Raw genomic sequence first — 20,858 nt, forward strand, 5'->3', positions numbered from 1 at the left:
ACGTCCCCGAGATAGTAGCATTTACCAAGACGGCCCGAGCAGACATGTTTACCATGCTTGATGCAGCATCCCACGAAAATCATGCAAAGAACGAGCTAGCCGGTGGGTTTCAGAAGTTATTCATCGATCATCCAGATGGGGCCTTCCTCATCGCTCGCCTAGAAGGAACTATCGTGGCTACCATCGGGTACGTCCCTTACGACAACCGTTTTTCGCATTTTCAACTCAACCAAGACCGTACTGTTGAGGTCCTGAGACTCTACGTCAACTCGAACCTTCGTCGCTGTGGGTTGGCCTCACAGTTATTTGGCGCTCTGAAGGAAACTGCTCGTGGAGCTGGCATTACACAGTTCTACTTGCACACACACCCCTTTTTGCCCGGCGCTTTCACATTTTGGGAGCGCAACGGGTTCGAAACTATCTGCAGGGATGATCACGATGAAGTCTGGCGCACAATTCACATGAAATTGCCCCTCGGTGCGAGGATAGCCACACGAGATGGACTATAACAATGAAAGGGCGCTGTATTTGGGTGCATCTTGCGCTTGGTTTCAATCAATGTCTGGAAAGTAGATCTGGTTATTTCACTTCCGACTACATATCCATATGATTAATCGAACCGTCGAACCCTTCTTGATGTTTCAGGATGTACCGTGCGAGGCTGGAGTCTAGTCGGGGTTTTGGTCGTACGTGATGAAAATGTATCATCTAGATGGCAATCGTAACACTCATCTTTGGTTGACGCCTCTCAAACCTTCTTCTCGTTTATCGAGCTGTAAGAAGGTATGATGGATGAATCTGCATTGAGTAGCCGGACTGGAGCCGGATGCTTGCGAGCGGTGTACCGGTCCAACTTTCGTTTGTCAGTTTGGTCCAACGTCAAGAGGGTACATGACTAACCCAGCGCACAAGAAAGAGCCATGAACTAAGGACGACGCAGACACAAATCATTGCAATGTATCCAGTCCGCCAGTACGGCGCATCACTCGCAGGGTACAAAACGATGCCCCAGAAGGTCCATAGCAGACCATCGCTTGCTGCCATTGACGCAAGAATGACGCTTCGTGCTGCATCATCCGCTGTTCTTGCAGCAATGTTGCTCGACCAACTGTAAAGCAGGGGGTTGATACCATATGATGTTGACGAAAGGTAGAATGCCGTGAGATTCCCGGCCAAAGACATCCCAGGCACCAAGAGGACGATCGAGCAGGCAATTTGAATCAGGCAAATGACCAGACCGATGCTGACACGCCTGTCATAGCGGTCAATGATCACCGAAGCCCCTAGCTCTGCCACAATGCCAATAGCATGAGTTGGGATAGGATATGTGTTGACTTGAGACTGCGTGAAAGAGTTTGACTTTTGATGACTTTTCATAAAGAGGAGCATGAGGCCTTGTACGATATAGCCTTGCATCGCTGAAGATAGGGCGGAAAATACACAGCAAACGTAGCTTTTTGCAGTCAGTCAATATTCATGGGCAGGATCGTGCAACTCACAAGATCGGTTGACCCAAAACTCGTTTTGCTAAGCTCCACGCCTGTATGTTATGGCTGTCTTCTTTCTTTGGAGGGAGACGATCAAGTGCAAGTTGGCGTTCCTCTTTACTCAAGTAGAATGCCTCGGTGATTTCCGGAATGTCGGGGAAAAGGAAGAAGCCAAATATGGCGACTGGAAATGTTATGATGCCGTCAATCAAAAACACCCATTGCCATCCTGCAAGCCCAGCGTAGCCATCCATGGATTCATGAATCGCTGCCATCATGGCACCGGCGAACATTTTGCCGACCTGACCAGCAACAGTAAAAGTAGCCGCTCTCTTAGCGAGTTCATTGGACTTGCTATCGTTTATCAGCATTCTGGCTTATGCGTTATAGAACACTACGTACTACCAGCATCCCATGATGTAGATGGAACCCGCGTAAGTGCTTGCCTCGGCGAGGCCCATAAAGAAGCGCACAGCGCAAAGTTGCTCGAAGGTTTTACAGGCAGCGCTTGCCATTGTGCAACCAGCCCAGACGATAACCATGGAGGAAAGCCAGAAACGAGGCCTGACTTTCTGGATGATAATGCTGCTAGGTATCTGGCCGACTAACATGCTGTTCCACTCTGTTTAAACGGATTCGAAAGATGCTCTCAGAAAGACTTACCCTGCAGAGGCCATGGAGAGAAGGACATTGTACTGATTGCCTTCGAGATTAAGCTCCTCCTTGAGACCGGCAACCTACAAAGAAACAATCAGTTTATCATCAGGATAGATTCCTTCGTATGAGCTTACATAGGCATTGGCGAATGCTGATCTGTCTACACATCGCTCCTTAGTCTGTGCGTTTTGTTTGTCATAGAAAAAAAAGCTTACCCAGGTGGTTGAAAAAGAAGCTAAAGCAACAGAAAGTCTGGCTACTCAGTTTCCATTCGTGGATCGACAATCAATCGACTCACAAGAATAAAAAAGTCTAAGGATTCAGATTTAGTACGGAAGATTCTTATCAGCAACGACTGGCCTTACCTAATTTACGAAGCAGTTTCTTCTCTTCTTTACTGATGTCACCCCAGAAAAATCCCACTATCCTTTCAGTCAGTGATTATGATTCAGTATTAACCTAGACTGATGACTTGCCTTTCGTATCAGTTGCTCGTGTCACTACCATGTTGCCGTTCGTGATAAAAAGTTGAGAAACGGGTACAAAGACGTTCCATGCGCAGTGTTCGATGTCAAATGGAAAATTATTTTCAAGGGTGGGTCTACAGCTTCAAGTCTTTTTTTGGGGATCACCGGTACTAGGAAGTGCAAGAAGCCGAGTCGGCAAGAGGCAGTTTAGCGCCACCCTATGCAGATTATGAGCGCTAGCTTTTTACTGGGTTGAAGCCCGACTTATCTCAGGCCGACGGCCGCCGACGGCGGGCCTGTGCCCAGAGTACCCCACTTGTCCCCATCAATACGGAAATCGATCACTTGAAGACTTGCCGTATCTGCGAATCTTGTGGATCGTGGAACGAGCCGCGCCGCCGTCTCCTTCTAGTTCGCTTGTAATACGTTGCTGGCCACGAGACTTTGGGATTGGACATGCAAGAAGTGAGCCCATGGTTGTAGGGAGAAGACGCGAGACTTCATTAAATTCCCATTGTTTACCTCATCTGGGCTTCTTGACACGGACGGCAATGTATTTTTCTTCGATTCAGCTGCCAAATAGCAGGTTACTATAAGCGTTCGAGACTATGCTGCTCACTCTAGCCCGTTAACCCGCATCTCATACCACTTCGGACAGTGGCTCGTCTATTGTTTGCACGCATTCAATGCATCTTAATCGGATGAAATTCCTTTCTGAAAACCTCTATCGAGCTGAGGCTCAAGATGACTTTTCCGCCAAGAAAATTATCCAGGAAAGTGTCGTCACGCGAGCAGACGTCAGTGCCTTGTCTTGAATTAGCTGACGCCACGGCCCCGGGCGACTAAGCTCAACGTTCAATCGCATTTAATTGAATTACAGACATCCTTAGAATTAGGGTCAAGAATGATATGGTTTGGACAATGCCTGCAGCAGAACCGGCTCGGTCATGCTGCCAGAACTCCCATTGATGGATACATGAGCTCGTTATGATGGAGGCGAGCAGCTCCCTGTGGCGCTGCCAATCTCCCAATATACCATGCCTATGTCTTCTATTTCTATAAAACTTCTAGCTCATGACAACAGCAACCATGAGTGCTGGTATGTAGACAGTCAAAAGAGACGTCACTTCACGAGCAGCGTTGGACTGTTCAGTTGGCAAAGCGCTCGGAACCACCACAGCCGATGTTGTTGCGTTATTCCCTCCTGGACTGGGACTTTCGCTTGAACCTTTGCTGAATCGCTCCACTACCCACTCAGCAGACTCTTCGAGGTATCTCTCAAGATACGTGACGTGCATGTTAGTTTCTGTGACCTCCGACTCGACATCGCAAATTGGGTCGCCAGCATCACAGTAGGAGGCAATGTGGTCGCCGACAGCGTTGCAGGCTGTGTGATTACCTCTGAAAAACATCTGTAAAAGCTTTAGTCGCTTCCTTTAACATGGGTGATCCGTCTTGCGTCGAACTTACACCGCTCCCCTGTGCAGTCCCTCTCGCAAAGCTGTCATCGGAACGAAAGGTAGGGTCGCCAAACAAGACAACAGCCACGACTAGAAGTACTGTCAATTTCGTTTCAGATCTTGGTTGAAGAACTGGATTCATATTACTGTGGTTCTCGATAATGCTTTTTGGCAGCGGAGCAAGCGAGGGATTCCCTGCCAACCAAACAGGAGGAGTTCCGCACAAATTATTACTTGTGATCTGCGCACCCTACCCGCTATCATTAGCAATTTCAATTCATGTCGTTTAGATGAAATAGCTTATTATGGCTTTTCACTTACCTGAGAGTATCCAAGCAAGGCGATCTTCGACTCAGGGCATACTTTGGTATATCGGGTAATCATTTCTCGCAGAAGTAGAGTTCCATTTAGAACGGATGTGAAGTAGTCGGGATTTAAAAAAGACGCGGGATACGGAACAGGATGTACCTGTGTGTCCGGAATTCTTTCCCTGAGGATCTCACCCAGTGCGCCTGATACACCTGGACCTAAAGTCTCGTTGGTACCTCTGGAAATGAAGACTTGGAGTCCTTTGGCGCATTGAATCTGTTGATCTTGAGAAAGTACAACCCCAAATAAAGAACAGGCTAGCAGAAGATACATGAAGGCTGCGTGGACCATATTGGTGTATTTAACTGAGTAGTGTTGGTCTAGTAATGTAACGCTGGATGGTAAGCATCTTCTCCAAATTGTGAAGGAAAGGGTATGACCTATTTATGAACCTGTAATTCCTGGCAATCTCGTGACCATCATTGTCAATCCGCGTATTAAGCATTTGAGATGGGCCGTTATCAAGACGAACGCAGTGGTAATGTAAGGCTAGCCGAAATGGCTATTGTTGACTACAAGACTATTGCCAGTCACTTGGGTGTTTTTCTTGACAGTCCACTTGCGTAAACGTCTGATTAAAGATGGGAAATCGCCACCAGGAGACCACGTACGCGTATGCGTATAGAGAATTCTTTTGTGGCGCTTTGCGCGCAGAGCATGCGCCTCGTAAAGGCATGGTCAGCAAAGGATCCTCCAAAGACTAAAAGCTTGGCGTTGCAGCCACTCCAATATCCGCGCATTCATCCTGCCCTAAAACCCTCCCCTGTACTTGCTTAGTCCTGAAATCAATAGATCCTCTTTGGATGCATTTCTCGCTTGTAAGAACGACCCAGAACCTATGATTTATATTTAGACTTCGGAATGGTTCTTATTGGACGCAAGATGTACCTTAATGTTTCTTGCACAAATGTCTACATCTACGAATAGATCGATGCATAGTAGTACTGAGGATTCAGAGTCAGCGACTGCACTAAGTCATCATAACGATATGATGCGACGACCAAGAAACGTTCTACACAATGTTCTGATAACCCTTCGTTACTCGTTCCCACACGACGCTAGCTCGTGTTCAGGTCAAGATGCTCTGCCTCCTTTCTTTTACATCTGAGACAAAAATAGACTCTGATCAAATCCAAAGAATGAATCTAGTCTTTGCATTGAATACAGTAGTATGAGCGACTCCGATCGATGTGTAGGTGGTTGAGGTGATGCTTGGTCGTCCAGAAGGTAAGCAACGGATGTGGCATGAAAGCTTAGAACAGTAAGATTACGAGACTTCATCCACGCTTCAGCGATATACATTACCTTCTTGAATATGAAAAGAGCACTGGTGACAAGAATTTCAAGCCACAAATTTCGTCTTAACAAACAAGTGTACGTGGCCTGTTCAACTCTGTTTCTTTCGTGCCTTAGGGGTCTTAGTGAGGAGACACGTTTTCACTCGGCGAGTCATACAACTTCTACAGGTTGCTGAATCTTTACATCAGTTCGAGTCAACGCTAGGACGCCCACGCTTTTCCTCTGTTTCTGACGGTCTGCAGTAGACGTATCAAATAATATCGTCTCAATGCACGTGACAAGTACTTAGACATCAAAAGGGAAGTATAAGTGCTACTATGGGCACGGGCAAATGTATGAGGCATCAGCACAGGTTGATCTTGTGGGGTGAGGAACATTGTTCCCTTGTTCCCCAAGTAAAGATAGGTTCAGGGCAACGATAGCAGGGTGACTTGATTCCCAACACTCTCATCCACTCTTCTCGGCGATTCACTTGAAGTACACCACACCAAGTCAAATTACCGAACACTAACCATCATGTCAACACCTAACAAGCCCACGGTCCTCGTTACCGGGTGCGTACTGGAAATTATGAAGTGATTAGCGAACCTCGCACCGCCCATGCTCTGCCCTTTCCTGCATGCTAATGGTCCGCTGACAAGCCTGTACGGATAGAGCTTCCCAGGTTGGACCTGTGAATGCCTTGGCCCTCGATCTTGCAAGGAAGAGTTGCCGAGTTTTGCAACTGCTCGATCACCCAAGACCCTTACCAACCACATGAAGCAGAACACTGAAACTTGAACCGTCGATGTGATCGATAACGAAAGCCTTAATTCTCTTCAGAATGAGTTATCGAGCCGAACTAGCGGCAAGGTCGATATGTTCTCTTTAATATGTAATATTAAGTACGGTATCGACACCTTGTACGCCGATGTTGATCCTAAGGCCTAGGAACGGACTCCTCACCAATCTGAGAGCTTTATGAAGGCTACCGAATACGCCGTCGGTGTTATCGACAAGGTCATCGGCGATAATACAAATCAGATTCCGGAAGGACACGAATGCCTTTATTTGCAGGTTGCTTAATGCCTTTGCTCGTCGTAAGTCTTTCTTTGGCACTATTAAGGTCGGGGTTAGCCTCGAAAATAAGACACTAATTGCTAAAAACTATGAGTATAGGCAGAAACTCTCCGCAAAGGCGTCAGAGGGTTTTCACTTCAAGCGTTGTTTTCTCTGCTTCTCATGTTAGTTTTACATCATACCTAGGTAATCTAATTATTAGTTTAGTAATTTGAGAGGTCTGCGTACTATGCTTTATTGGGTAGCGTTATACTTTGTTTGTCCGACTGTAAATGTATAAGGGTGGAAACGCGTATACTAGGTCAGTGTTGAGAGGGTTTCACTGCTTATGTGAACTCCGTTTCATTGCTTTGGCTGTGCCTGAGAGCTCTGAATAGGTGGGGTAGGTAATATAAGTCTCGTGATGTGATTGATGCTCTCTCTCTGAATTACCATCACCTACGTAAGTCAGATATACCTATATAATTCACTAATCACGTAAGCTGTGATTCACGTGCTCTTGGGAGATGTGAATCCCAGCCACGGTGATCACTATATCGGTGATCCCCTACCAAGATCACCGCCCTAGGGAATCCCCTGATATTGGTTCAACAGTCAGCTCGGTAGTTCCGAGAGGTCCAGAGCTGGGGAATCTTCAATCTTCCACATACGACCTCTTGCCCTATCAATGAAATCAAAACTTCCTAAATATCCAAAGCCACACCAGCCTCAGCACGTAGGTGCAAACATCCACCTTCCAGACTGCCAGGTCAGCCCCCCTGAGAACGCCAGCTGGATCTGTTATGTCATTCAAGACATCCTGCGCAACGCACATCCTGTTTCAGCATACAGTCTTCGATTCATCGGCGCAATTTCGGGATTGCTACAGTGATTCGCAGCAAGGTCTTTTTTGCACGCTTTGGTCATGAACAAAACCCCTTCAGTTTCATTTCAGGTTTATGCATTACCATAATCCATCAAGATAGTGGGATACCTGCCATACGTGGCTTGTGCCTTTCTCTATGAGCCTTTGGGTTTCCGATGTACAAAAACCTGCCAAAATTCGTGGGTCTTGATCAACCATGGACCCTCAGGCATCATTCCCGTGGGTTGACCAGAACAAATGGAGAATGCCCTCCGACAGTCACATATGACAATATCTGCGGCAGTCTTCCCGGCTCGCTAGCAGCGCCATAATCAAACGCCGATGGATGATCCCCTATCACCGATACTCGCCTTGAACCGGCAGTTGTGCCCCTACAGTTGAGCCCCCACTCAGCAAGGACCCTGGTCCGATGAACATCAAGCCACTCGGCCGAAAAGGACGATAAATTAGGGACCAGTCCTTAGACACTTTGGAGAACGGCCAAGCACAGACCTTTGAATGTTCAAGCACGGACCTTTGAATGTCCAAGCGTGGAAGATTGCCGACGGTCTAAGTGGGCTTCCCGAGCGGGTGGGTATGTCTCACTTCGGAGCTGGCGGTAGTCGTCATGCCAAATAGAAGGCCAAATCGTCACATGTGCAGTCAGGAAGTTTGGATTCGTTCACAAAATCGGGTTAATCAGTCATGAGCTTCCTACAGACCTGAAGCTCTACGAGTCGTGCTGTCAAGCCCAGCCTCGCGCTCCATACATGTTGGAATCGGTTCGCTGCCAGCTGGGGGAGCGGCTCTTCCTCGGTGGACCGTCAGTCAACCACATTCTTTGGAAGCTATGATGCCCCCACCCAGCCATAGCCATGCATTGATTTTTCTGGCTAGCACTCCAGTATTGCAGACCTTGCTGGATCACAAGATGATTGTTGATACAAACTGTCATGGATGAAGGATTTCATCTTCTAGGCGCAACACCAGAAGTGATGAGTATCAGATGTTCACGATCTTTGGGGACTACCGTTGATGTTATGGCAATGGTCAGCGTAACGTCTATCAAGATTGAGGCTAACATTGTTACGTAGTAGTTGCTTTCCTGACGCCGACTGGCCCGCGGCTGCTCGATGTTATTACCTCATTGCGCCGAGGTAACTCTCCTGCTAACTTGACAACATGACTTCTCGTTATTGCGTTTGCCGCTTTCACGATGCTATCGTGACGAGTCGTATGCTCCAGCCACCTCGAGTTTTGCGATTTCTGTCTCACTTGAAAGCTTTGTGAATTCCGGAGGGAAGCATTGGCCAAGTGCCAACGAGCACAAGCTGCCTTGCCCAGCGCTCACTCGTCAATGAGTCTCCAGCTGCTGAACCCTCCACGCCATGGCTCCACTCAACGATGACTTCAAATCGGCCCGGTGTGGGATGCCCTGGCCATTCCATCCGTAGGACCAATCTCCTCACCACAGTCGCCATGCTGGCAGGTAAGTGAGATCATTGGGACGATCGATCGGTGATGCACGATATCATTGCTATATGTCGAGGTCAGTTCCCATTTTTTTATGTCTCTTAGATCTGGTACCGCAAGACCGAGGAGAGCTTACTCAACCCATTCCCGAATCCATGCCTCGATACCCCTGAATCGAACCATCAAAGCCCGTCGCCACCGCAAAGATGGACGGGCACCAACAGACCCTTGCCGCTGCCCTGCAACATCTGTACACCCTCCCGGCTACTGATGTCAGACATAGCTCGGGGTTTCGGGGCATAGTGAGTGGATTTACTTCAGACCGAGAAGCTCTTTTGCTTTCTATTCCCTCTCTTTCTGGTTCACCACAACGTCCGCTTCATCTTTTATGTCTGCTTCTCATGGAAATCCCCGGACCATGGCCAACCGTCGCGCTACTTCGAACCCATGCCCGTCTACTCCAGCCTCTGACCGACACTTCACCAACTGAAGACGTGGCACTTCTCATGGAAAACACCGAGAAATTAGTCCGAGAGTCACACACTTCAATGCTGCAGTTGCTGAGCCAAAATGATCGACCTGCCATTCTCTCTTCCGATGGCAAGCAAACAATCTCACACCAAGACCTCTACGAGTTCGTCAATGACTTCGCTCTACCAATCGACTGCACCGACCGCAAGCCAGTCATCGCAATCGCGCTTCCAAATGGGCCCCTTCTTGCTGCCGTCTGCATTGCTGTGTCTGCATACTACACAGCGGCGCCAATCGACCCGACGACCGGCCCCGATGAATTTCAAGCTGACGTGGTGCAGTCTGGTGCACGCTGCATCATGACGACCGAATCGGACTATTGTCGCCTCCTTCTCGCTGAGTCCTGGACACAGAACGTCGGTGTGAAAGCGATCATGGTGGATTGGACGGACGACAAGATCGGACTTCGAGACGGTAAAGGGGCTCGCATTGACACTGCGGGCCTCCCAAAGCCACAGCCCAATCAAGCGGATGATGTTGCAATTGTGTTATCAACAAATGGGCCCTGGGGCAAAGACGTTCTTCCATTGACGACCCAGGCCATGTTAGTCGAAGTCGCTTCTACCATCGGCACCTGGAGCCTTGGGCCTACTGACATTGGCGTCAACATGATGGCCCTGCATCAAATGTAAGTGCCCAACCCATCGAAATTGAGTACGACCTAACTCTTAGCAGTTGTGGGCTTCTGAAAGGTTTACTTGCACCCATCTTTTCCGGCGGTTGCACTATATGCTGTCCAGTATTCGACGCAACAGCCTTCTGGGACATCTTGAACGAGAGGTGTCCAACCTGGTATCATGCGTCACCGTCCATGCATTTAGTCATCCTAGCCAAAGGGTCCCGAGCCAAGGCATCACGTCAGAGCGCGATTCGTCTGGTTTGTGATGCGGGTGGCGGACTGCCACCCGCTCTGGCACGTAAGCTTCGAGACACATTCCGTTGCGAGGTCCGCTCCAACGACGACATAGCCATGTGAGACACCCTCTAACCCTTACGATTATGACTCTAACCTGTTTACAGCCATAAGGAAGACCCACGACGCATAGTCGAGACCCCCAGTCTCGCGCTATCAACGGTTCCAGACAATAGACCACTTCGGAGAGCTGGAACTCTGTCAGTGGCCCCAAGCCAGGTCGATTACCTTGGCGATGATGGATACTCCTATGTCATGGGCCGGAGTAGAGATGGCATCACCCGCAGCAAGGAGGTCATATCTCCTTTTGAGGTCGAGCGAGCCATCATGACAGCAGCGATGAGCCTGGAGTCACCGATCTGTGGAAAACTCTCGCAAGCTCTCGTCTTTGCGGTAAAAGACGAAACGCATGGCGAAACATTGGGTGTTGTTCTTGTATCCGCTCCCGATGCACAGCGCATCGACGTGTGGACGCTCTATGGAGCGCTGCACAACCTTTCCCCATCGAAGCGGCCTGCCCTCATCGTATACATGGACGATATGCCGGACAAGAATCATCAGAGCTTGCGGCCCCAGCTTGCAGACCGTCTAGGTCTACCTGAACTCACGGCCCAAACACCGTACCTTGCCAAGCATTGGGAGGCAAGATGTCCTCCCGCTGGGACAGAAGTCTCAACGCCTATTCAATGCAGCAAATGTGAGCTCGATCGTGAGGCCATCACTATCATTATGCGATCGATCATCCCGAGCGGCTATCAAGCGTGTCTTCGCTTGAGTCCAGATGACGGTAGTCTGGAGGCTTTTGTCGCCCCCAAAGCTTTCGGCATGCAGGGTTTGACGGCAGACTGGCCACCGCATATCAAGCGCATGATGTCGCTTGCTTTGCCTGGATTCATGGTCCCGACAAAACTTCACGTTTTACCGGAGCCATTTGCCGAGGATCCCTTCGGTGTCGTGGATGAGGAACTCCTTGACGTTCATGCTTACCCGAAACCATCAGTCAAGCCTGTGTCTCCGACGCAGAAGCGTGTTGTCAAGGCCTTTGCCGATATTCTCCTGTGGGACTCTGGCAAGATTGACCCAGACATGAACTTTTTCAGCATGGGTGGAGACCGTATAGCTGCCGAGAAGCTTCTCGCGCATTTACGCGCTGACTTCGACCTGCACATGCCAGCCAGTCTTGTGTTCAACCACGGCACTGTGAAGGCAATTGCAGCATACGTCGACGCCGCATCAAATCAAGCTCCCGAGCCAGAGTTACCTGCCATTAAAGCCGTCCCGACAAAGACATACAGCTCCACTAACCCGTTTCTCATGCTGCTACAGCTACTGCCACTCTGCGTCTTCTATCCCTTGCGTCGAGCGTGCCAGTGGACAGTCTTTTTGACCGTACTGAGTCGAACACGCTTCTGGATGACAAACGCCTGGCTCATGGGCCGCCTCGCAAATCTTGTTGGCTCTATCACTGTTGGCTACATAGTGGTCCAACTCTTCTCGCCTTTCTTCGGGATTGCCATGAAATGGATCATCATTGGCCGTTATCGAGAAGGCGTATATCCAATGTGGGGAGCATATCACACCCGCTGGTGGTTGGTTCAAAAGATTGTCACTGTAGCCGGTACAGGCTACTTCAACACCAACAACTTTACAAAAGCTATGTACTGTCGCTTGATGGGAGCCAAGATCGGGAAAAATGTTCAGCTTACGGGAGCTTCATTGGGCGAGTGGGACCTCCTCGACATTAGGGACGGCGCCATCCTTAACAACACGGTATGCCGACCCTTTGCCGTCGAGGCAAACACATCCATGTACCTCGGCCGCATCGTGATCGGAGAGAACTCTTGCGTTGCCTCTATTATAGCTCCGGGTGCAACAATATCACCAGGCACCTGCATTGGGCTGAACTCGTCCAGCTGGGAGCTTCATGACGCAGACGAATCGAATCGACTGCTGTCGGCGAACCGCGCCCCCGGACCCCACTGGGCTTTGGCAGCGTTTGCCACATTTCCTCTTTTCACAGTCGCATGGTTTCTCACACTGACACCGATGTTCGGAGGCCTCATGGGCCTCGTCATCGAGAAGCCACTCGACAGTCACCTTCCGCTCCGCGATATTTTAACATGGTTCCCTTCCAGCCCGAAAGTGGGATATCACTATCTTTCGATGATCTTGCGCACACTCGTCAGTCCCTATGTGCTCGTGGCATTCACAGCTCTTGTCAGGATTGTGCTCGATAGGTTCATCGGACCTCCGCGCTCGGGAGACTCCCAAGCCCGAGGGGCTCTCCAAATTTGGCGCTCGTCACTAATCAAAACGCTACTCCCCGACGGGCAATTACGAGAGGCCACTGAGATGCTTGGCCAGCATCACGGCACGACTTCAGTCATATGGCGAATGCTCGGAGCCGAAGTGGGCGAGCGTGTATACTGGCCGTGCGTCGCGCCCGTTACTGGAGATTTCGGGCTCGTGCACATAGGAAACGATGTCCAATTCGACTCGAAGGCTCAGATAATTACAGCTGATGGCGTTGGATCTGAGAAAGTTTACATTGGAGATGGCGCCATTATCGCGGAGCACGCTCGTCTCTTACCCGGTGTTCGTATTGGCGAGCGAGCAATCATGGGACCTGGTTCAATGACACAGCGCAACAAGATGTACCCCTCTGATGGCATCTATCTTGGATCGCAGGGAGGTGACTCTGTATGCTTTACCTCCGGTCGATTTGCCATAGCTGAGAAGGCGGTCAGGCGTCGACGGCTGATGAAGAGCATGCCAAGTTGTGACACACTAGTCAGCGCGAGGGCTCTGCAACACGTTGGCAGCTTTGATACGCTGGTTGAATCCCGAGCCAGTCCCGAAAAGCGCCCAGTTGCTGAGGTCGATTCTCTCAAGGACATAGACGAAAGCCAAACAACCGAGACCCGAGATACGACACCTTTCAGGCGAGCCTTTTATCAACGTGAAGCGCCATACCACGTCTCCAGCTCAGCTCTTGTATTCTTCTACTCGGCCTTTATATCAACTTTCACGGTATTCTTCTGGAATGTTCCAGTGTTCTGTTCAATCAAGGTCGTGGGTAGAATTTTCAACGATCATATGCTGCAGCGGCCCAGTAACTACGACGTTCTAGCCTTGTGGGTGCTTTCAAGCCTGAGCATGATTGCCCTCACCACTGGCAGTGCTGTCTTGGCCATGGGCATCGTCATCGGCGCAAAATGGGCCCTCCTTGGCCGCGTCACTCGAGGCAGTCAAGACTGGGACCGAACCCCATTTTGCCAGCGCAGGCAGCTGTTTTTGACTGTGGAAAGGCTTGTCTACCGCTGCTGTCGTGGCAAGGGGGTTCCAGGAATGTTATCGGGCACGCACTGGCTGGTCATGTACTATCGCGCTCTCGGTGCAACCGTCGGCAAAGACGTAGCGCTGTTCGCGAACGGAAAGCCGAATCTGATGTTCACGGAACCCGACTTGGTGACCATTGGGGACCGCGTTGCAATCGACGACGCCACGTTAGTCACGCACAAGGATATTCGAGGCAAGTTTGACTTAGCCGAAGTCAGGATTGGCGACCGTTGCGTTCTTCGTTCGGGAAGCAGCATTCTTAGTGGCGTGACCATGGAACCTGGTAGTTGCCTCCTCGAGCACACGCTCATCATGCAAGACGAGGTTGTGCCAGCAGATGCCACCATGCAGGGCTGGCCGGCTGAGAGGTTTGACGGCAACAGAACTGATCACAACGACGCGCCAGCTATGGAGGAATTCGAAGAACCAAAAATGGCTGCTCAGTCCCGAAACAACTCGGATGCCACACTCATTGCTGGCCAGGAATGGTAATCATCGTCCGCAGCTAGTGCCCCGGAGGCGCAACAATTTGACAACGACTCTATGACGCTTCGAAACAGCCGCAGACATGAGCATACGATGATGAATTCACAAGGAAAAACGTGGAGGATTTCAGAATAACGGGAAAGAGGAGGAAATTAAAATAGGTGATGAAAATTTGTGTGATCAAGCGGTAAGATAGAGACTACCATCGCATTGAGCATCCTAGGTAGTTAGTTATAGCACATCTTGAAGATGTGTTATTGAATTCACCAAGCTTACATCATTTCTTTCCGCTGCTGAATTGACAGCCCATCGGGCCACACCGATCCCGCTGATACGAATGAAAGACTTACTGTGCCTTGACCTGGAAGAACCCCATGTATCACAAAACTAAGAAAATGTCGTTCCATACCTGTCAGATGCTCCTTTTTTGCTGTTTGACAATTTTCAAACAGCAATCATGCCTCCTTAGGCAACTTCAGGTCACCATGCATCTCGTCAGTTTACTGACTCATCGTGAATATTGTCAGCCCATTGACTCAGCGTTGCCGTAACGCGCCTCATATCCGGCACTTCGGCCGAGGCTAGGCGAATTTCGACCCGAGGATAAACCTCGCCTACAAAGGCTTTTCGTTGTCCGTAAGCCAGGAAATGATAGATACGAGTTTCGAGTTGGTTATTGAGGCAGCAACATTCCACATCCCAGGAAATTCTCTCGTAATAGATAAGCGTCGGGGGAATCTTTCTAATAATATATATATTAATATAGTTTAGCTTTTATTCTAGCTACTAGCAGGATTATAAAACCCTTACTCCCTATAATATCGATTATTATTATACTAGTAAAAGTATAAGATTTTTAGACTTTCCTAAATCTTATAATTTTAGTACGAGTAGAGTTTACTTTTCAGGCCTAAACAGCTAAGGTTTCAATAATAGGGGCCGTTAAGGGCTAAGCGAGTCTTCTCGCTATCTCCGGGGTTATAACGGAGTCGCTAACTACGACTCTCTTATATAGCGACTTAAACGTAAGTATTAGTAATAAGGATATTACGAATCCTTTTAATAAGATCTACTTAGGGTTACATCGTCTAAGCTACGACTCTATAGATAATAGTAGTAGTAGTATAGAAAGCGCCTCGGAGGGAGTCTTAGGGGGAGCCTTAGAGGATATAATAAGAAAAAGGGAAAGGAAAGATAGCGGCCGACAGCTTATAAGCGGGTTTAGATAAGGGTTTAACCTACTTTTCCAAAAGTTATAAACTAAGAAGGAGGGAAGGTTATAGCAGAACTATATATACAGACACCACAATACTTACCAGCTATGGGATTCTTCAGTTGCGGAGTTCTGAAAGCTTTGTGCAGTGGTGTTCTGTGTCTGGTTGTTTTGCAGCTAGTATGGCTTCACCAAAGCCGCCTTGTATCATCTTTTTTGCTATTCCATCACCAATCATATCCCATCGATAACGTCTACTGCCATGGCAAGCCGAAATGCCTCTCTTCGGAATGGGATCTGTCAACACTCGACGTGAAGTACCACGCAGACTTTTGTCGTCAACGTATAGACAATATTCCCGAACGTCACGATCGACTCGCTACCGTCACTGCACATTTTGGTACACCACAAACCCATTATCAACGTGCCTTAAGGACACACTCTTTGCACAATGCGATCCACGAGACAGGCATTCATGTACTGGCTACGATGCTCATCGACGACTTATGGAATAAGCCTGCTTTTATTCTTGACCTTCTACTTTCCGAAATGGAGAAACCAGAGGTCGAAAGACTCGAGTGGTTATTCTGGGTTGACCGCGATACCATTATCCTCGATACTTGCCGATCGCCTCTCGGTTTTCTGCCAATTCCGATGCAACAGATCAATGGATCCGATACCCAGCGGGATCCCGCAGAGAACATAAACTTGCTCGCGACAAAGGACTGGAATGGTCTCAACAACGGTGTCTTTCTCATGCGAGTCAACCGATGGAGCGTTGACCTTTTCTCAGCGATTCTCGCACTCCGTCATTACCGGCCTGATGCCGATTTACCCTTTACCGAGCAGAGTGCCATGGAAATATTGCTGAACGAGGCCCCTTTCAACAAGAATGTGATATGGGTACCCCAATGGTGGTTCAATGCCTACGGGCGGGGCAAAGACAAGGAAGACTTCAAGCCGCTAACGACGGACCCAAATTCTCAGCTGTACCATGCAAGGCGGGGAGACTTCCTGGTTCACTTCGCAGGAACCGGATCCCGAGACCAGGCCATGGCACCGTGGCTGGACCATGCCGAGAACGCGACATTAGGTTGGGCTCTTGAAACCAAGGAGAGAGATTTAGATTCGGAGACGAGTGAGTTTTGGAAGATATGGAGGAACAACACAATTACATGAATTATTTGGTGCTCGAATCATGCTCCTCAGCTCCCCAAAGTTCCGTGTTGTCGCCCGTATACAATGAAGCACTCCTGACTGAGGCTCCAGCGATTCTACACAGATGATTATCGCCGCAGGCGTACGCCACCTTTGGCCTTGATGATACTCTATCGCCCAAAATGAGGTTTGGCAGACCATCACTGACTAGTTGACACGGACGGCGGCATCGTGAGGCGGGATGTTGGAGATCATGATGCCACCGTCGCGCGGCGAGATAAATTTCAACGAATATGAGGCCTTAATTCGACAGCTAGAACCTCGGTGTTGATGGCTCATGACGGGTGATAAGGCCAAGACTTATGGATGTCCGATGGTCGAATGACATGCTCCCAGACTATGCTGCCAAGTGGCCTAAAAGTCTTGTCGCCCCAGATGGACGTGGCATAATAATCGCAAGGGTCGTGATTTGATGTTCAGGGTAAGACATGCTGTGCTTTCCATGTTATCTTCTTATCCCGCATGTTGTTCCGAGCTGGACTGCGCTGGAGCGGCGTCGACTCATGACTGTCGGTGGAGAAACTTGACGAGGAGCCATTTTCCTCGACATCTTCCTCACCGATTTCATCACAGCTGAGAAGTTGCCTCGAACCAGCTACCTGGCGTTGGTTGCTGCAACTACTGTCAAGAAAGAGGCATTAAAAAAAAATCTTTTCTCGTGGCAACGCCCTCGCGCTGGATGCGACTCTCGCCCGGAAGCTTTTTTTGCTGCATTTTTTCTTCGTGAATCTTTATTTTCCCGGCTGCCTGCGACGCAATCAACGGCCATGCCCGGCTCGGAACCCATCGAAGGCCTGAAGAAACGTATGACGTTCAAAGACACGCTTTTGAAGGTCACGCGCCGCAAAAAGAAGAACCAAGACGACAATCAACGGGCTTCGACTCAATCTACGACATCCACCGCGACAAATGCTTCCGAATCTTCAGCCGCGTCTGCGGCAGCCACGGCAAACCTTGTGATCCCGGCATCAGACACGCCGGCATTCGCTACCCTCCCACCGACGCGTGAAAAGTACTGCACGCTTCGCCTGAGCGATGACTTAGCCATCTCCATCGGTGATGCTTTTGATCCCAACCCCAAGGCCACCCTTGATGACGCCCCACGCTTCGAATATGGACTCATCCGTTGGCCCAAATTCATCCGACTGCTCCTCGTCTTTCCCGCCATCATCCCTGAAGAGCCTCTTGAAACCCTTGTGTTTCACGCCGACTTGCACGAGGTGCCATTTCAAATGCTCAAGTATGAGGCCGGAGACCTGTTGCGCACGATGCATCTCAATGGGATGCAGACAACTGTCCACCAGGGCCTCTACGACGCATTGCTGGCCGTGCGCGACCGCTCCAAAAGGCGCAACTTTACTGTTCTTTGGGTCGACGAGGTTTGCGTCAATCAGGCTGATCCGGTGGAGCGCGACGCCCACGCACGTCTCAAACGTGACATTGTCGCCGCCTGCACGGGCAAGACAGCGGTCGACTCTGCTCTGAACGCCAATTTCAAACGCGGGCGCGCTGATCGCCGATCCCTCGAGGTTGACGGCGCCGAATCGTGTCGCCAATCCACTGGCCAGCCTGCCCGCCAGACGCGACGTCATTTGTCGAATGCTTCGGAGCTGTCCGGAACCACAGCGGCAGACCCTTTGTCGCGCGCCCATTCGCGCGCTCAGTCTGTGGGTGCGTCCTCCGTGAAAACGACGGAACGAATCCGCGCCGTCTCGGATTCAAGTGATACCGATAGCTCCGACGACAAGGGGAAGGCCCCGGCCAAGTCGAGAAAGTCGTCACGCGAGCAGTCGGCTGGGGGCTCGATGCGGTCGCGTGAGGGACGACGCGCGAGGAGGTCCATATCATTTGATGTTCCCAGACATCCGAGGGCAGAGGACGGCTACGGCAGCAATGGTGATGATTCAGATGCAGCTGCCGCGTCGGATGCAAGCCCGGACAGAAACTACGCTGTTATGAAGTCGCAACCTCTCTAGACATACTCTCTAGACATAAACATTCATGGTGAATCGTTCTGCGGCGATGCCTTTTTGTTGGCTTTTTACCGTATCGTTGGCTGCTTGGAAATTACATGAATGATCCAAGGTCGATGTGCCCTTCTCCGTCCAGCAGCTGGAAGAGATTGAGATCCCCAAAACCGGGGTCCCCACCAGTATCCAGTCTCCCGTCGAGAAACGCCGAAAGATTTGGTGTCTGGGGCAAAGAGTCTGACAAGCCCAGGAATCCCGAATCAATGTCACCGAAAGGTGGCGTTCCGAGGCCGAGATAGCCGGAGGCCCCAGAGTTTCGACCCAGCGAGTTGCGACGGTCCGAGACCGACTGAGAGTACGACTGCTGCGGCAGGGCCTCTTGGCCTTCGCGTGGAACAAGACCAAACAGCTGTGATGAGCTTTCCGTTCGCTGAATTCGCTCGTTGAGTTCTTTCTTTTCCAAGTACTCAAGCGCAGATGAAAGGAGAGATTTGGCGATCAGTGCGTACTGCCCAGCATTCGTGTCGTGCTTGGCGAAATGTTCAAGGGCTTGGATTGATCTTCGGCTGTATTTCTCAAGGATGCGACCAAAAGACCCGAGGAGCCCTATGCCAAGTACGAGGGAAGATGCAAACAGCCAGGATCTGGATTCATCAGCGTAGCCCAGCCCCAAAGCGTCGTGTCACTTACACCACCAGAGGAACATGGCCTTGGAGATATCCCTTGTCAATAAGATCAACCACTGGCTCTACCATGAAGCTAGCGGCATCGATACAGGCATCTGCGAGCTTCGATTTGCCTGACGAAAGGCCTGACTGCGTGGTCGTTTGCCCCGCATGGCTGTCGGAAAGGCGTTTGTGTAGCTCATACATCAAGAAAGGACGTGATACCAATATGACAGCTTCCCGGGTCAGTTGAAGTGGCGTTCCTCGGAGGTTCAGACTCACAATAATAGTACGAGCACAGTACTTGACATGCGCCTGTGACTTCAATTCCGTTACTTTCGGCTGGTGGACTGGCGATGACGTGCTTCATTTTAGGCAGCCACCTGACAGACCAGTCGCGGAGTCGTCGAGAAATGCCCTCGGTCAGTTGGTAAGATATCTTTTTGCGCGAGTATACTTCGACGACGATCTCTTCGGCGATCAAGAATATTTGCACAGAAGAGTTCAATATATCGAAGGCCTCCTGGCCATCTTCATCCGGCGCCGAATACGAGACAGTACAGTCGACGTCGGAAGTCGCGGGTGGTCGTCCCATAGATGTGCTGAGGAAAAGGTCCAAGATGCGCATACTCTTCCACAGGCGGTCACTGAGAGTTTTCCTGGTCAACCCCATGCAAATACCCAACGAGTTCAGGGTTAAAGCCTACCGTTGACGTTGAGTTTCAGGCCCGAAGCGTGCGTTGATTTCCGTACGGTGAACCCCGATGGAATATGCAGCGCGCACGGCGATACCTGTACTGTCAGCCATCTTTAATGGCACTACATTTTCATGAGACATACCGCAAAAGAGAAACGCGCCGTTGGTCTGACAAGAACCAAGCATGAATACTGTGATGAGGACGAAGGCTTGGATAGTCGATACTGTCAAATTACCAGTGAGGTTGGCAAGGGCAATATTCCGGGCATGGTCAAAATATGTCACGGCGAGGTCTTCATGTGTGGCTTGGTAGCCAATGGCCAGTACCAAAAAGTGCACAGCAGAGGAGACATCATGCGAGCGCTCAGTTTGACTGGCCCACAGAGCAATGTCATCACGAACTCTTGTATGGCAAAATAAATCAACAATACCGCTTGTCTGGTCTGGTCAGCATAGCTTACAACCATAGGAAGGGCGATGTAAAGATGGAGACTAACCACGGATGAGTAGGTAGCAACAGCAGTAGGTATCGTATCGTGATGCAGCACGGGCAGTGTGCTGGAGCCCTGACCGTGCGATGGCTTGGAATTGGCGCTATCGCTACCAGAGAAACGATTCACATGTTGAGCGAAGGCATTGGCATCAACCCGACTCGACACAAGCTGCCGCACAGTCTGAAAGAAGGACAGTGGCGCGCAATCGCCAATGAAG

The 20,858-nt window shown here is 50.0% G+C and overlaps 6 protein-coding genes across 6 annotated transcripts; 3 read left to right on the forward strand and 3 right to left on the reverse strand.

The window, feature by feature from the left end:
* Positions 1-748: 748 nt before the first annotated feature.
* On the reverse strand, positions 749-3,086 carry D7B24_003345 (uncharacterized protein; the record flags this gene model as incomplete). The annotated part of the gene is made up of 9 exons (XM_028637536.1): positions 749-853; positions 901-1,453; positions 1,500-1,527; positions 1,609-1,859; positions 2,151-2,224; positions 2,279-2,300; positions 2,360-2,379; positions 2,443-2,456; positions 3,068-3,086. The coding sequence occupies 9 exons, from the start codon at positions 3,084-3,086 to the stop codon at positions 749-751; spliced, it is 1,086 nt and encodes a 361-aa protein (XP_028490683.1).
* Positions 3,087-3,678: 592 nt separating this feature from the next.
* Positions 3,679-4,455, reverse strand: D7B24_003346 (uncharacterized protein; the record flags this gene model as incomplete). The annotated part of the gene is made up of 3 exons (XM_028637537.1): positions 3,679-4,023; positions 4,082-4,321; positions 4,393-4,455. 3 exons carry the CDS (start codon positions 4,453-4,455, stop codon positions 3,679-3,681), a joined length of 648 nt encoding a protein of 215 aa, XP_028490684.1.
* Positions 4,456-9,663: 5,208 nt separating this feature from the next.
* Positions 9,664-12,867, forward strand: D7B24_003347 (putative PKS/NRPS-like protein biosynthetic cluster; the record flags this gene model as incomplete). The annotated part of the gene is made up of 5 exons (XM_028637538.1): positions 9,664-10,274; positions 10,322-10,338; positions 10,468-10,618; positions 10,667-12,744; positions 12,797-12,867. 5 exons carry the CDS (start codon positions 9,664-9,666, stop codon positions 12,865-12,867), a joined length of 2,928 nt encoding a protein of 975 aa, XP_028490685.1.
* Positions 12,868-13,655: 788 nt separating this feature from the next.
* D7B24_003348 (uncharacterized protein) lies at positions 13,656-14,390 on the forward strand (the record flags this gene model as incomplete). Its single annotated transcript, XM_028637539.1, has 1 exon — positions 13,656-14,390. The coding sequence occupies one exon, from the start codon at positions 13,656-13,658 to the stop codon at positions 14,388-14,390; it is 735 nt and encodes a 244-aa protein (XP_028490686.1).
* A 1,696-nt stretch (positions 14,391-16,086) lies between these two features.
* On the forward strand, positions 16,087-18,791 carry D7B24_003349 (uncharacterized protein; the record flags this gene model as incomplete). The annotated part of the gene is made up of 2 exons (XM_028637540.1): positions 16,087-16,735; positions 17,515-18,791. 2 exons carry the CDS (start codon positions 16,087-16,089, stop codon positions 18,789-18,791), a joined length of 1,926 nt encoding a protein of 641 aa, XP_028490687.1.
* Positions 18,792-18,882: 91 nt separating this feature from the next.
* On the reverse strand, positions 18,883-19,540 carry D7B24_003350 (uncharacterized protein; the record flags this gene model as incomplete). Its single annotated transcript, XM_028637541.1, has 2 exons — positions 18,883-19,429; positions 19,476-19,540. The coding sequence occupies 2 exons, from the start codon at positions 19,538-19,540 to the stop codon at positions 18,883-18,885; spliced, it is 612 nt and encodes a 203-aa protein (XP_028490688.1).
* Between the last annotated feature and the right edge of the window lie 1,318 nt (positions 19,541-20,858).

The sequence above is a fragment of the Verticillium nonalfalfae genome, assembly GCF_003724135.2.
Source record: "Verticillium nonalfalfae strain VnAa140/NRRL 66861 chromosome Unknown scaffold_194, whole genome shotgun sequence".
NCBI classification, from domain to species: Eukaryota; Fungi; Ascomycota; class Sordariomycetes; order Glomerellales; family Plectosphaerellaceae; genus Verticillium; species Verticillium nonalfalfae.